The sequence below is a fragment of the Triturus cristatus genome, chromosome 6 (genome assembly GCF_964204655.1).
Source record: "Triturus cristatus chromosome 6, aTriCri1.1, whole genome shotgun sequence".
NCBI classification, from domain to species: Eukaryota; Metazoa; Chordata; class Amphibia; order Caudata; family Salamandridae; genus Triturus; species Triturus cristatus.
In genome coordinates this window covers 175561000-175577383 of record NC_140589.1, presented here as the reverse complement: position 1 = coordinate 175577383, position 16384 = coordinate 175561000, and the positions used below count along the sequence as shown (strand labels likewise).

General features: G+C 42.7%; 1 protein-coding gene across 1 annotated transcript in view; it reads right to left on the bottom strand.

Moving 5' to 3' along the window:
* Positions 1 to 16384, bottom strand: part of PKHD1 (PKHD1 ciliary IPT domain containing fibrocystin/polyductin) — a 1788124-nt gene that overhangs the window by 1364756 nt on the left and 406984 nt on the right. Inside the window, exon 12 of the mRNA XM_085609531.1 lies at positions 4930 to 5022. Within this exon, the coding sequence (XP_085465657.1) occupies positions 4930 to 5022 (93 nt within the window). The remainder of the gene's footprint in view (positions 1 to 4929; positions 5023 to 16384) is intronic.

The window sequence follows — 16384 nt, the reverse complement described above, 5'->3', positions numbered from 1 at the left end:
CTCTCCCACAATACTCCAAGCCGGTGACTTGCTTTTACCTATGTGATATTATATTCACTATACATGTGCAGCAAGTGTATGCGTTGGGCCCATACTGGATGCTGCCTTTGGGGCAGGTTATTCACTGTCGGTCCATGCCTGAACTGCGAGCCTCGTCTTGTGTAGCATTCCCACTTTGCACCGACCCTGAACGTAATAGTGCCACCGTTATAGTGTCCCAGTTCTGTGCAATTGGGTATTTTCGCAAGCCGGCTGCATCTTTATGTAGCGCTACACTCTCTGCCTGGGCCCACACCACGAGCAAACGTTTTCAGCATTCTATTAGCGGGGGGTGGGGGGGTTTAGACTTCCAATGCTGGGTAACCAGCCTCTTTGCCACCATAAGGTCTAGGTCCAGAAATCTGGATGCAGCTTTGTGTTTTTTTGACCTGGGAAGCATGCCCAGTATGCATTCCTCCCATGTCTGTAGTTGGGGGCGATACGTGTAATCTGACAAGTAAGTCCCCACCTCAAACCAGTATTGAAGTAGCAGAGGGCAGGACCACAACATATGTAGGTCAGGTCCCTGCTTGGTCACAATGGGGGCAAGCTGCTGATGCCAATCAAAAATATCTATTTACTTTGTGTGCAGATAGATATGCTCTATGAATGATGACGAACTCAATTATGCAAAACTTTGCGTTATGGGGATCTGTCTGGCACCTGTCAATATCCCATTCCATTCCTTGTCCTCCCATGGCTTCCCCCTGTCCACTTCCCAAGCTGCACGCAGTGATTCTAAGGGTCGTATGGTGTGCGTTAATAGAGCTTCTGTTAACCAATGTACTATATGGCTGCCCTTAGCCATACGGGCAAATATTGTACAACCAAATGGGTTTGTGGTTAGGAGCGCATGTCCCCCCAGGCCTTCGTCAATGCCGTTATTATAGATGGATGTAGAATGAATTGTCCTGGCAGGAAGCCAGTGTCCTGGGCTGGCCTATCAAATAGTAGTGTCCCGTCTTCGTACAGATCGCCTAGTGTCTGCATTCCTGCAGCTTGCCATGGTTCATGCTCGTTACTTGTTGTGCTGGTGTCTCTGTTTATGTGGATGCCAGCTCTGTTGCAAGCGGGTTCTCGGTTTGCTGAATGAAATAGAACAGTGCATAATAGACACTATTATTTTGGCACCTTCTTCATCCAGGACCAGCAGAGAAACAGCACCTAGCCCAGGTCAAAAGGTGAAGGAAAGCAGCAGGTAGAGCACAAAACCAGTAGAAAGAGGTGAAAGTGCAGGGAGAACAGGCAATGCCCTACTGTCCTACCTGACTCCACTTTATCTTGGCCAAGTCTCAAAAGCTGCTGGTCAGGCTCATTAAAAGCTACAAGTAGGCCTTATGAGGGCTGTCACTCAGCCAAGGGCAATGGGCTTCTGTGCCCACAGTATAGAGAGAACAACTGCACCCCTATTTGAGCACATTCTGCTGTACTCCTCTCTGCCTTTTTCTTCCTCTTATTGCCCTACCTGTATTTTCTGCATGATCTGCTTTCATTCATTCTCCCACTCACTCTCCAATTACTTTCATATCACTCCCTAAGCTACCCTTAATTTACTTTATATCTTCTGCCTTTCTTTATTCCACCATCCCACAACAATCCATGGCCTGTGTTTTGTGAAGAATTGTTGAATGGTGTCACAGTTATTAGCATAACAAATAACTCTTTTCAATGGAAAGTCTGACCTAACCTTAACAACAAGGCCCAATCGCTGCCTCAGTGATATGTGTACAAATCACTCTATCGCTGATTCTGTGATACAAAATAATGGAACACCACTGGACTAGGAAGACTTTCGTCCACTGTTGATTTTCAAACCCAGTTGCTGATTGTGAATTTGTCAGCTCCGCTTGGCTGGCAATCACAGGAAAATTTCAGTTGATTCCACCATTACACATTACAATGCATGGAGTACCGTACTGAGAAAACTAAAACTAAAAAGGGCAACCTACCCCTAGCCCCAGTCCCATGTGGGGCTACCCCAAAATGCCTCATTAATTAAAAATAATAAATACTATTTTTTATTGTGAGATCCAAAAATCGTATGTTGAATTTGTGACTCCTGGATCCTTCTTGAGTTCCACATACCCCCATGAGTTCTCAAGATGTGAACACTACGACTTTGTTCGGTTAACCGCCACACACATAAGTGGCAGGTTGGGGCAGGGCCTAGCTGTAGTCCAGTCCTGGCCATTAAACCCCACTGGAGTTTGTGAGCAGCACAGGTTGCCCTCCCACAGTGAGATGCGGCCCTGTGACAAATCTCTGCACAGCACTACCAAAGGCCTTCTAAAGCAGGAGTTGGCCACACTCTGTAGGCCTTGGCACACAACTTGACTGCCTGTGTCCAACGACAGCAGTGCACAACTGAAGACCTGTGCAGAGGGGATTGCCCTACTGGAGGGTTGTTTGATGTGTTTGGCTGAAGGCCCAATGCACTGCAAAAGTTCATGCACAGCAGGGCTTGAATGCCCCTTAAAGGGTTGGATGCAGGGCCTTGACACAGTTTTGTTTCTGTTGCCAACCCCCACTATTAATGACTGAAGTGCGAACACAGCGGGGGCTAGCTGCCCATGGATAGGTCAGTGCAGGAAATGTTGCATGTGGTAAATAATGAAAAAATAATCCAGGAAAAAAACTTGTTAAAGTGAATTTATGGTGCGCAATGAAGACAAAACATTAACATATGTCTAGAAAAACACTTTAGAAAGTCGCTTAAAAAACACAGTTAAAGTGGAGATATGCCTGCCAATTCAAATAGAAAAAACCTTGAAATTCTCAAGTTATGGTTATGACCATAATCCATAAATTGCACTAGAGACCTGGATACCATAACTATATTCCTAGTTGTCTCTTTCATAACATTAAGGGCAATGTATGGCATATATGTCATCTCATCACATCAGTAAGAATACTTAAGACATTTATGGTTGCATCTATCACATTGCAAAATTTGCAGAACAAATGCAAAGCTCATGACCTCACCCTTGATTAGACAGATGCAATTACAAAAGCCATAAATATTCCTACAAATCTAATTCCATATCACATCACCATTTTCCATGAGAGGACTAGGAATACATTATTTGATATGTTTTGATTATGTGTTATTTTATGACACATTGATTTTACGTGTTTTTACTTATTAGTACAAATATTGAGAGATAAGCATTGCATTTTGTGTGCAAGTTATGGTTTTCATGGCTGTTGAGTAAGTTATTGATTGAGGACCTAGCAATAACTGGTGAAATTTAATGTTTTGTTTTGTACCATATCTTCCCTTCAGCAATTATGTATTAAGTGAATTTCAAAGGTTTTTTAAATGTATGCTAAGTTGTTACACCTAATCATTACCACAACTTCATGGAATTTCTGCTTTTTATTCAAGTACTACTGCCTCCAACCTTTTTGAAATTATTCCCTTCCCTGCAGAGTATGACCCATTGTATAATCATTCATGCATGGCCCAAAGGGTTCCACCCTCTGTGACACATAGCCTTTGGCCAGACCGGGTGCCCATACCACTGCAGGCAGCGGGCCCACTGCAGACGGCCAAGCCCTGGTATGCATGGTTGCCAGATATACACTGTGCCTCCCCACTGCAGAAAGCCAGCCCTGGGCCACTGGGCATGCGCAGTGGGTGTTAGGCAGAGATACTGCTTTCAACCCTCTGTGTATTGTGTGCACGTGGCCATATGGAGGCTAACCTTATAGGAAAGTTAAATATGTCAATTAGGAGTAAGCTAATTTTGGCATGTTTTAGAGATCCGAGAACAGGCACTGGTACATGGTTAACATTGTCCAGTGCACAGATTACAAAAAAAAAAGCAGCGACAGCAGCATGTAGAGGCTGGCCACCTTTTTTTCATTTTTGTTCAATTTTGTTTTATTATTCCTTTAAATTTATTATTTTTTAAGGGAGGCATCTGAGAACGCCAATGTGGATCTGTTATTCCTTAGAGACGCAGGACTTCCTACAGGGTTTGCAAAACCAGCCAGAGGGCCCAACAAGTTTTCGAAATCCCTTAACGCGTGGTTCATGGACCATGAGGCAGGGTTTTCAAACCTTCGAGCCTTGCTGCCTCAGAGTTTGCAACACCTGCAGCAAGATTTATGGTTTTGTTATTTTTAAGCTTAGGTGATTCTCTTTCGTGCTCCGCTCCTGAGCCAGGGGATAATTTTGGTCCATCACTGGTTATTCCCTCCCTCCCCTTACCTTTGTTGTTTCAGAACAAAATTGAGCATGCCAAATCAAAATCTAGTGAACTTATGGGAATTTTCTTGCAGATTCATCAAATGGTATGGCATGGTTATTAAGAAAACAACAAACTGCTTAGCAATGGAAACTGACCTAACTATAACAACACGCTGACAGGTGTGGGAGTTATGGTTTAAGGAACCAATATATATATATATATACACACACACACATATAAATATATATATATACACACACACATATATATATATATATATATATATATATATATATATATATATATATATATGTCTATATATATATATATATATATATATATTTATTTATTTCATGTCACTATTTACTTCACAGTGACGTTTGGTGGCAAACAAAGGTTTAGGGACTCCACCCACCACTCGCAAAATCTACTCTCTCCCTCCAAATTCGAATTTTCTGCATCACATCCTAAAAAATGCCCTTACACCGGTCTTCATAACAGATGTTTAAATAAAGTTGGTGGCCCTTTTTAATCAGAATGTATCCACAATTGATAACATAACTTTTTCAATTAAACTATTAAAGTAATTTGTTACTTTGTCTAGTTTACAGGCGTTTACAAATAAGAAACTAATTTAAAATACATTATTCTTTTTGTTTACACAATTACAACCCAAAAAAACAATTTCACAAAGTACCTGGTTGTGGTGATTTTAGTCTATGGTGTTTAACTGGCCCTGTGGTGCACACGATCATCGTTGGAGAAACTATTTTGGTTTCACAAGGCACTCCTGTAGAGTGAAAAGACAAACATACCTTTTGCTGTCAAACAAAAATATTTCAAACTACCGTACACTGTGTTGCAATTATGTTAAATTGAATAAAACTTTATCATTAAATCTAGTCATCATACAAACGATGGGAGATATCTTCAAGACAGGGTGGTAGCAGAAGTGACATCACTTGTTGCATGATCTCTCAATAACACTATACAAAGCGACATTCAGGGGCCTCTGTATCAAACAACAAAAATAATTAAATTAACCAAAACCTAATATCGCCACCAAGGACACAAATACAGCTAATCAAGCATTGCCTAATTCTATTTGCTGATATAATGGTTCAAATGTATTCACCAACATTTGCTGATTTAAATATTTTTGTTGTTTGTTTCCGAGGCCCCTGAGGAAGGGACCAATGTCCCGAAATACATAGGGCTATACAAGAATCGAGTGTAATCCACAATAATTAATAAATAATGTATTTCTGTATTAATGATACAATATTGTTCTTGAATTGTGAAATTCTGTAAAATACATGGAATATTGTAAAAAGACAAAAGAAATAATAATAATTTGCTGCGTAAAATTGTTTAAAGTACTTGTGTATACATTGTTAATGGTGATAGGTTATTAACCACTAACAGTGCACATAGGGATTCAGGCATATATTTTCCTGATACACACATAAAATAAAGCATTTGCCAGGCCCGAACCTTCCTTTTTAATACATATAAGTCACCCCTAGGGTAAGCCCTTAACAGCCCAGAGGGTAGGGTACAATGGGCTTCAAAAGTAGGACATGTACTTTAAACGTCCTAGAAGTGAAGAACTCTTAAATTCGTTATTCAGTACTGCAAAGCCTATCTCCCCCCTAGGATAACATTGGAGTTGCCTTATTACATTTTATAAGTGTAATTTCTAAACGGTAAGAGATAACTGTTAGACTTGGCATCCTTGGCATGGTTGCCCATGACTGTTTGTCCTCTACCCCCTGTATTTTTGATGCTGTGCTGGATTTCGTTTTTACTGGCTTAGATGCTTTGGACGCTTTGTCACTGCTAATCAGTGTCAAAGTGCAAGTGCTCCCTGTGTAAATTGTTATTATGATTGGTTGTCCAGGATTGGCATATTTGATATACTGGTAAGTCCCTAGTAAGGTGCACTGGGTGTGCCATGGCCTGTAAATCAAATGCTACTAGTGGCCTGCAGCACTGTTTGTGCCACCCACCTAAGTAGCCCTGTAAATATATCCCAGACTGCCACTGTAGTGTCTGCGCTCAGCTTTTTTACTGCCAAGTCGACCTGGCAAGTAAGGCACCACTAAGGTAGTCCCAATGTACCCCCATGGGCCGGGTGCAGTGTATTTGAAAGGAAGGACATGTACTGGTGTGAGTGACATGTCCTGATAGTGAAATACCACCTATTTAGTTTTTCACTATTGAAAGGCTATCTGTCCCATAGGATAGCATGGGAGATTCTTTGCAACATCTTACAAGTATAACGTCCAATTTGGACAAGATAAAGATATACAGTTTAAGCTCTCTGAACTCAGAATTTCATATCACATCTTTTAGTAAATATGGTTTTTAAATTGTGTGTTTGGAAATGCCACTATTAGACAGTAGGCATGTTCTTGTTTAACCATTCTGTGTGCCACTGCCTAGTTGTGGATTGACTGTCTGGTTTTAGAGTGGCAGGGGCTGGGGATGTGTATTTTCTGCAGATAGATAGCCACTGGGGGGGGGGTTGAGGTGTGCCTGGCCCTTCCTGGGTGACTCAGTGCTGAGCTTAATAGACCTTGGCTGCATTTAGAGTAGTGGGAGGAGTTTGTCCTTGCACCTGAATAAGGCCTGTCTCCCTTGCACAATGCTATCTCCACCCTCTGTGGTCATACTGCATCAGTGAGGACACAACTGGTTTGGACTGGGCTCAGAGACCCTGGCACAAAGAAGAACAAAGACAAAATGGGGTATAAGTAGTGGACCTTAAACCCCAGAACTTGAGATCACTTCTGGACTCAAGAGGAACCTTTGCCAAGGAGAAGACCTGGAGAGCTGTGAGGAGGAGTACTACCTGTTTTCTGTGTGCTGTGTGGGGCTGGCCTGCAGTTGCTGCTTTTGCCAAAGAAAGGACAAAGAGTGGCTTTCCTAAAAACCTGCTTGAAGAAGAATGTTAGACTTGGCATCAAAACAGACTATTTTACTAAACAAATAAAAAATGCCTGTGACACCAATAAAACTCTATTTTCGGTGATCAACAGACTGGTTAAACCTAATAAGGTCAGTCATATGGAATCAAGTCAGGATTTTTGTAACTTGCTAGCGAACTTCTTTAAAAAAAGGTGATTAACGTCTATGACAAGTTCACAAGTATTAATATTCAGAGCAAGTATAAATCCAACCCCAAGAAAGATATAACTAGCTTTTATGAATTTAAAAAGCCCTCAGATGAACAACTAATAGACCTTATTTTATCAATTAAGTCAGGTTCTCCATATGACCCCTGCCGCCCAGCATAATGCATCTGATATCTACACAATTAGCAGTGTATCTGGGCTCTATCATTAATACAGTATTTGTCAGTGGAATTTTTCCCACTCAATGGAAACGTACCTCCATTCTTCCTCTTTTAAAGAAAGACAATCTTGATAGCTCAGAACCCAGTAACTATCGCCCCATTGCAAGATTACCCTTTGCTGCCCAGTGCATTGAAAATTTAATGAACAAACAAATTACTGAACACATTGAATCTAATTTATTATTAGACGAAACACAACATGGATTTAGGACGCATCACAGCACTGAGTCGGCCTTAATTACTGCCACTGAAGATATCCGGTCAATTTTAGACGGAGGAGGAACGGCCGCGCTGGTGCTGCTTGATCTCTCGGCGGCCTTCGATACGGTCAGCCATGAGATCTTGGCTGTCCGTATGCAGGAAGCAGGAATAAAAGGCACTGCACTCTTAAAATCCTTTCTAAACAATTGGCAACTAAATGTAGCAATGGGCGAAGTAACCTTTAAACAGTTTTCCTTACCATGCGGAGTTCCGCAGGGCTCTGCCCTGAGTCCCACACTTTTTAATCTATATGTAGCGCCACTTGCCTTGATAGTAAAAAAAGCAGGATTTGTCCTAGCTTCCTATGCTGATGACACACAGATTGTGGTGTCTTTAACAAATGGAGAAAAGCACCCGGGCGAGGCCTTTAAGATCTGTATGAAGAATGTGAGTGACTGGATGGACGTCAACTGTTTGAAGTTGAACGCGTCTAAAACAGAGGGTATCATCTTTGGCAATAAACCCTCCCTCTGGACACCTGACTGGTGGCCACCTGCACTCGATGTGCTACCGGTACCCGCCACTAAAACCAAGGATCTGAGCATTATTATCGATAAAGAACTCAAATTTAAGGCCCAAGTCAGTAAAGTCACAGCCATCTCTTTCTGTACTATAAGATTAATTAATAAAATTAAGCAATACATACCAGAGGATCTCCTGAAAACAGTGACTCTGGCTTTGGTCCTCTCCCGCCTAGATTACTGTAATAGCCTTTACCTTACCATCAATTCAGGCCTGATCAACAGGCTTCAGATTGTACAAAATGCGGCGGCACGCCTCATCCTAAAAATCCCTAAAAATGTCTCAGCAAGAGAAGCCATAAAAAAATTACATTGGCTTCCAGTCAGGCAGAGATGTACGTTTAAAGTCTTATGCCTGGCTTTTAAATCATTCCAGTCAAGCAGAGATGTAAGTTTAAAGTCTTATGCCTGGCTTTTAAATCATTACACAATCTGGGACCAACACATTTTAGGAACAAATTAAAATGGTATGTTCCCAATAGAACCCTACTGTCTGGAACAGCCAGGAACATGGCAATTACTCCCTTCACGAAGGCTACCTGGGGAGGCAGGACCCTCTCCAGATCAGCAGCAATGCTGTGGAATACATTACCCATTACTTTAAAAACAGCACCCTCTTTGATCAATTTTAGGAAAGGTTTGAAAACTTGGTTGTACACACAAACCATCTGAATCGTTCAGCATGTTTGCTGTTCTGTACTAGTGTTCTTACTGTTCTTAGATCATGTATAGCGCCAAGACGCCTTCGGGTATAAGATGCGCTTTATACATTTTAATTCAATTGAATTTGTTGTGATTTCCCCAGAATTGTTGCCTCTTCTTCCTGTATTTTTGATGCTTTGCTGGATTTTGTTTTGCTGGCTTAGATACTTTGGGCACTTTGCCACTGCTGATCAGTGCCAAAGTGCAAGTGCTCCCTGCAGATATTGTTTTAACAATTTGTTCTCCCTGATTGTATAATTTGATTTACTGGTAAGCCCTCAGTAAAGTGCACTAAGTGTGCCAGGGCCTGTAAATCAAATGCTACTAGTGAGCCTGCAGCACTGATTGTTTAAAAAGCTATCTTGCCCCAAAGGACAGAATGGGAGTTTATTTGTAACATCTTATAAATATAACTTCCCATTGGAACAAGATGGAGAAATAATGCTAGGCATCTTTTAGTGAGGGTGATTTTCCCATTCTTTGTTTGAAAATACCACTTTTAGAAAGTAGGTATTTTCCTGCTTAGCCATCCAGTGTACCTCTGCTAGGATGTGTATTGGCTGTCTGACTGTGGAGTGACAGGGGCTGAAAAGGTGCAGTGGCTCCAGAGAGTCTGGATGTGTCAGGGCTGGGCTGAAAAGACCTGGGCTGCACTTAGAGTAGGGGGAGCAGATTTCCTTTCACCTGAATGGGCCTGGTATGCTTTCTACAATGCTGTCTCCACCTCTTGCCGGGAAGCTGCACCAGAGAGGGCTGGTCTGGTTTTGACTGAGCACAGGGCTTCTCAGCACAAAGAGAACAAATACATTTTGGGGTATATGTATTAGATAAAAAAAACTGGACTTTAGACTACTTCTAGAAGCAAGAGGAACCTTTTCCAAGGAGAAGAACTGGAGTAACTGAGAAGTACTCCCCCTGCTGTGTGTCTGGGGTTGGCCTGCAGTTGCTGTTTTTGCCAAGGAAAGGAAAAGGACTTTGCTGTGTGCTGTGTCCCCTGCTTGAGGAAAATCTCCAAGGGCTTGAGTAGAGATTGCCTCATGTTTTGAAGTCTCAGTAATACAAAGACTTCCCCACCAGCTCCCCTGAACTTCCTTGCTGGGAGTTCTGACCTGCCAAGAAGTGCCTGTGAATGTGTGGGGGTCTCTGGAGGTTGTTTTTGCTGGTGGGAGCAGGAGAGCAACACACTAACAAGAAAATCGACGCATCGCTCTTCTTGCAACAGTTTTCCGTTGCAACGCCGTGGTGCGAGAAGAATCTCCCGCATCGCCACACCACTGCCAAATCCGACGCTGAGCCTGTCACAGCTGCAAGAATCGACGCATCGAGGGATCGCGGCTAAAGAAATCGGAATTCAACACATTGTCCCTGTGCAGCAAGTTTTCCCTGATGCATCACCTGTGGATTGGAGTCGTCTCAGAATCGACGCATCGCTCCCACCTACAGACCGGACCCGACACACCGCTTCCCTATGCCCTGCAGAACTGTTGCATTCATCCACTAAGGTCTCAGGAAACAACGCATCTCTTTGTTTTTTGACGCTTCCCATCGCTGCGGCTGTTTGGCTTGGTGAATTTTGTAGCAACGCCAGGTACTTTGCAAGAAATCACGCATCCATTGATTTCTATGGACTCAGTTGCTAAAACCTTTTGAAAGTAATTTTTCTTAATACTTGTATGTTGTTTTTTTTGTCTCTTTAGTCTTGCTGCATTTAGATAAAGATACCTTATTTTTCTAAACTGGTGTGGTGTCCATTTATAGTGTTTTCACTGTGTTACTTTGAGTGTCGGTACAAATACTTAACACATTACCTTTGGGATAAGCCTGTCTGCTCATGCCAAGCTAACAAGGGGGGTGAGCAGGGGTTATCTAAAGTGTGTATCCCCCTTTCCCTGACTAGACACAACGGTCCCTATTTGGACAAAGGTGCCTACCTCTGCCAACTAGTGACCCCCATTTCTAACAAAGAATCTCCAAGGGCATGTGTGTGCGGGCCGCCAGTTCCGAAGTCTAAGGGACACAAAGACTTCCCCACCAGCTCCCCGGAACTCCATTGCTGGGTGTTGTTCCCTGCCAGTTTTAGTTTTGGGCCTCTAGAGGTTGAACCTGCTGTTGGGAGCTGGAAGGAACCGAAAAGAAACAATCTTTGACATCGTCAGCGCAGCCGCCATAATAATGCAACCTACACCGAGACAGGGGGCACTGCTTGTGAAGTGCACGATGCACCACCCTGCCTGCACTACAGCTCTGACGCCCTTCGATGCACTTCCATACCTGCAGTTATCGGCCTTCCCGACACCAGCACTCGCACTGACATCGTCACCACCAGTGCCTGCATCCAGTTATTGCGGCGCCGATACCTGCCGATGGTGACTCTATGAACTCGCTGACTTTGCATCATCTCACTGGAACCGACATCTCACCGCTGACGCAACCGACTTCCCCTGTCCTGGATTCGACAAGTCACCTCCTCACGGTCCGTGGCAGCCAGGGAGCCGGCCTCGACCTCGGCACCGACCCCTCACCTCCACAACGCCGTGCATCATCATAGACTTTGTTTTCCAAGGTATTGTTTGTTTGGGAGTCCGTTTGACTTTGTGTCCAACGTTGCACACCTCGCGGTCAGCGCCTTACTTTGGATTTAGTGCTGTCACGAAGTCGTTCATTTTAAAGTCATATTCTAATACATAAATGCTGTTTTTTTGTCGTTTTGGTCTTGTTGAGTTTAAATAACAATACTTTATTTTTCTAAACTGATGCGGTGTTCATTTGTGGTGTTATCACTGTGGTACTGTGTGTTTGAGTACAAATACGTTACTCATTGCCTTTGGGATAAGCCTGTCTGCTCATGCCAAGCTGCCAAGGGGGTGAGAAGGGGTTACCTAAAGTGTGTATCCCTTAACCCTGACTAGACGCAAGGGTCCCTACTTGGTCATATTTACCTATCTCTGCCAATTAGAGACCCCCATTTCTCGGGACTTCAAAGAGAAACCTATAGAGGCTTCTCTCCATTTCAAAGGAACACCTGGGTATAAATACTGGACCTCAGACACCAAAAATTCATTACACTTCTGGATTTGTTGACACTCTGCCAGGAAAAAGGACTGTTGTGCTGCTGCTCTGCTGGACTGCTTCTCTAAACTACTGCCCTGCTGTGCTGACCTGCTTCCCTATTGCCTGGGGAACTGGACTTGCAACTTCATCTTGAATCCAGGGCTCCGAGTGACTAAGGGCTAGTCTGCTGGCCTCCTGATCTGAGCCTTAGGAACTTAAAGGCTCCCTAACCAGCTCCTGGACCCACGACACCCAGCCTGCTCTTCATGCTACCCCGACCACCGCCAGAGACACTCTCCTTGCTTCCTCCGACCCTTTCCAATGCAAATGGGGCTCTTGACACAAAACTTGAGAAGCTAAAACTTCAGTAGGACTAATCTGGGACTGTAAGTGGCCTGCACGCGATCGCGGTTTGGCCTGAACTTTTGACTTTCCACGGTTTGCAGTTTGTGCTTTCAAGAGCTATTTTTCACTTTATTCTTAAGCACATATCTCCAGTTCTACTGACCGGATTGTTGTCGTTTTATGTTTTGTTTTATTTTTTAATCTCTGTTCTATTTTTCTAAGATGGTGTGGGATCCTTTTTTGTGTTGTGTCTTCACTGTTATACTGTCTGAACTGCTGCACAAAAACTTTGCACATTGCCTGACTGACTGCTCTCTGCCAAACTACAAAGGGGGTGAGCACAGGTTTATTTGGGGTTTGCTTGTGCCTTATGATCGTGGTTGCTGCTTGACCAGGGCTCACATACCAGTCCACCAGTAACACAATTTCTAACACTTACCCAGAAATAGTCTGCTAGTTCCATTATCAGAAGAGCTGGTTTTGGTGCAATCTGTTCAGGAAACGTAGGCTTGGTTTTAGTCTGATCTGTGTGACTGCATAGTCAGAATCAGACATTTTTGAATGGGTACTGAGTAATGGAGTCAGTGCATGAAGATGAGTGAACATCTGTACCTTGTATGTCATGAAAATGATAGAGGCACCATTTTGAATGTAGAGGAGAGTTCTCATATAGACCAGCGCTATTCTGAATTGGTGTGGACAGTTTCAGAAGGCGGAAATGGTTATAGTCTGGTTTTGTGAATCATAGGATTCATTGGTGTCTTCTATGCAAACTGTTCTTGGGTGCCATGTTGTGGTATATGTATCAATGTTTTGTATGTCACAGAACTGATGTAGGCATCATGTTTGGTGTGTAGGAGATTTTCCCCATATAGTATTGGAATAGTATAGGTATAGGGGTTAAGCATATTGGGTGAAGTGAATGAAAAAAACACTCTGCAAATAGTAATTTTTATGTTATGGATACAATTTATGTATTGTAAACTCCTACTCTGGGTGTATTCTTTTATGTGCAAAAAGAATAAAGGAGGCGCAAATGCCATTTTTAGGTCTCGCCTGAGACAGCGCTTTAGCGCTGCTCTGGCAAGACTTATAGTAAGCGAGTTTTGGAAGTGCAAACAGTGCTTTTCAGGCCTCCAAATACAGTGCATGTGCGCCGGGCGCGCGCACCATTTGGCAGCCTGAAAAGCACTGCCTGATCACTTCGCGGCCCCTTTGATGTCCTTCAGTGAGCCGCGCGGCCACGGAGGACATCAAAGTGCACACCATTTGCACTGTGCCCGCCCCCACTCCCCCCTCCCACTCCCTCCTCGTCAACTTCAGTGCGCGCTTGTTATGACCTTTATTTCCCTTTGCTTGGAAGCCGCATCTGGTGCCGCATTGGAAGTGCTGTGCCCAGATCTTAATGTCTGTGAAGTACAATCTTTTGTACATGGTTTGAGAAACCTTTGGGAATTAACCCTCCCTTAAATTCAGGTCACCCTGTACTGAAATCGATTTAGTACGTGATCGTTTTAGCGGGGAAGGTCGGCAGGCTAAGCCACTGACATCTAAAGGATTCATCTTGCTTCTTTAGGACATCACCCAAGGTAAAGTGGGACACTACACTTTTGTAAAAAAAACACTTTCCTTCCCGCTTTTCCGATAAACATGTGTCGGAAGTTGATTCCACGTTGTCTTCGCCCTAAAGGCGTAGACCGGAATCACAAACTCGTTTTTTTTTAACAGACAATAAAGGCGACCATCCTAATATTCTCGATCTAGACATCAATCGCGTCATTCGTGACATGATATTGCAAAGAGAAGAAGCTATTCAAAATATTTTAACATATGATTAAAAAGTGTGTAAATACAAGTTGATTACAAAACAGAGAAAATACGTAATTACGCTGTATTTCAAATTGTATTCATAATAACAGTTATAGTTTGGCCATTTAAATTATTAATTGAAATAAGTAATACTGCACACCTAACTACAAACTCGTTTGGGTTTATTTCAAATGCTAAGCAAGATTTGCACGTCAACATGGCCGCTTTCAAATTTTATAAATGAAAGTAACATGTAACTAGTTTGTTGGTCCGTCTTTCATCTAGTTCAGTGCAGCTAAGAGCTGTTCATGTCTGTAGTTTCTAAGGTGTTTTTTAGACAGCCGTCTGGGTGGAAAACTTGATTGATTACGTTGAACATTTTTTTTGGGAATTTCATAAAAAATATTAGGGTTTTGATGTAAGTATTAAGAACGTTACCGAAATAAGATATTCTGTTTTGATAATAAAAGGTATGTCCTCCAAGAAGCACAAACAATTTGTAGGTTTTAAAACAAGAGATTGCGAGTCTTTCTGAAACATAATTATTTAGAAATCTGCGTCTTCACTGCAGTTTGCAGGCAAATGGGTCCTCCGGTTGGCAGACTCGCTCACCATTTCAAGATGGCCGCGGTAGAGCCACTCTTTCCTTCCCGGTGCTCTATGAGAGCCGCTTCTGTGTTCGAGCCCCTTCCCAGCCCCATAGCAGAATCGCAAACTGGTTGCTGTAGTCGGCTTCGCCTGTCTGTCCTTCCCACACGGACAGCAGCAGAGCAACTCAGCATGGATCTGCAGATGCTGAGAAGGCGCGTTCGGATGTACATAGATCAGGTGAAGAGAGCACAGCAGTGCAGGCGTTACACGCAGTGACCGCTCCTGCAGTGGTATTACCCACTACACGGTCTGCACATATTTCCTGTCATTATTGCTGTCCTCGATTTTGTCACACTCACCACCTTGCAATACCAAACAAAACACAATATCTCAAACACTGCACACTGCTACCTTACAATGAGTATCGTGCACGGTTGGGATTAGATATGCAGCTAGGAATAGCTGGGGATGCTTGGTGCTTGTGGGGAGAGCACAAGTCCCCAAAAATATAAGTGGGGATACTAACCAAGTTAAGCAGTATACAAGTGACATCGTGGTGCCTGGCGTCACAACGCATCATCACACATGGCATGAAGTGACATCAAAAGAAGTGCCATCAGATATTCACACCTCACACATATGTTTATCAGGTCTATCATGAGTACATTTAAGCGCACTACGAGATTTAACGATTGAGATTTTGCATCGGGGTTGTGTCAATATAGTGGTGCAACCCTGATGCAAAATCTGGGCCAAAACTAAGACATTGATTTTGTTTTCAAACTCAGCCACTAAGAAATTGGCAACAAGGAGAGAAACCAGGATGTCTGGTCTGTTTAATTAGCTGCAAAGACTGTATTTTAAAATATGTTATGGGGTTAATGTATGCATTGCAGAGATGCATGGCCAGTAAATCTTTGAATACAATAATAATGGTAACATTAAATTGAGTAGCACTATAGAAGCAATAAAATGTTTAAAAAAATTATTTGTGTAAATACTGGGACAGACCCAACACATCTGACATTCTTACAGTGCATGCATACCTCCTGTATATAGGGACTGAACAAAATCAGAAGCATGCCACACTTAAGTACCTGTGAAGTGATAACAAGCTATGGGCCTTTGTTTCCCCTCCATTGCATTTGCATCTAAGTGTGAGGCTCCAGACCATGCCCAGCCAGGATCATATTGTAACAACAAGCATTTGCAATGCAATAGGTCTCGCATTTATACTAGTTTGAGCTATTGGCATTGTAAATGACAGTGCCTTTTACTCATGTTTTAAAAAAAAAAAACTTAAATAAAAAGCAAGTCTCGCATTTGCAAAAGTTAAAGCTATTGGCATTGTTCATGACAATGCCTTTTTTATCTATGTTATAAAACAAACACATAAATAAATTCCATTATCATTTACAATGCCAATAGCTAGTGTTGCATTGTTATTAGCAATGCCAACTGCTCACACTTTTATAATGCGAGACCTATTGCATTGCAAATGCTTGTTTAGAGGT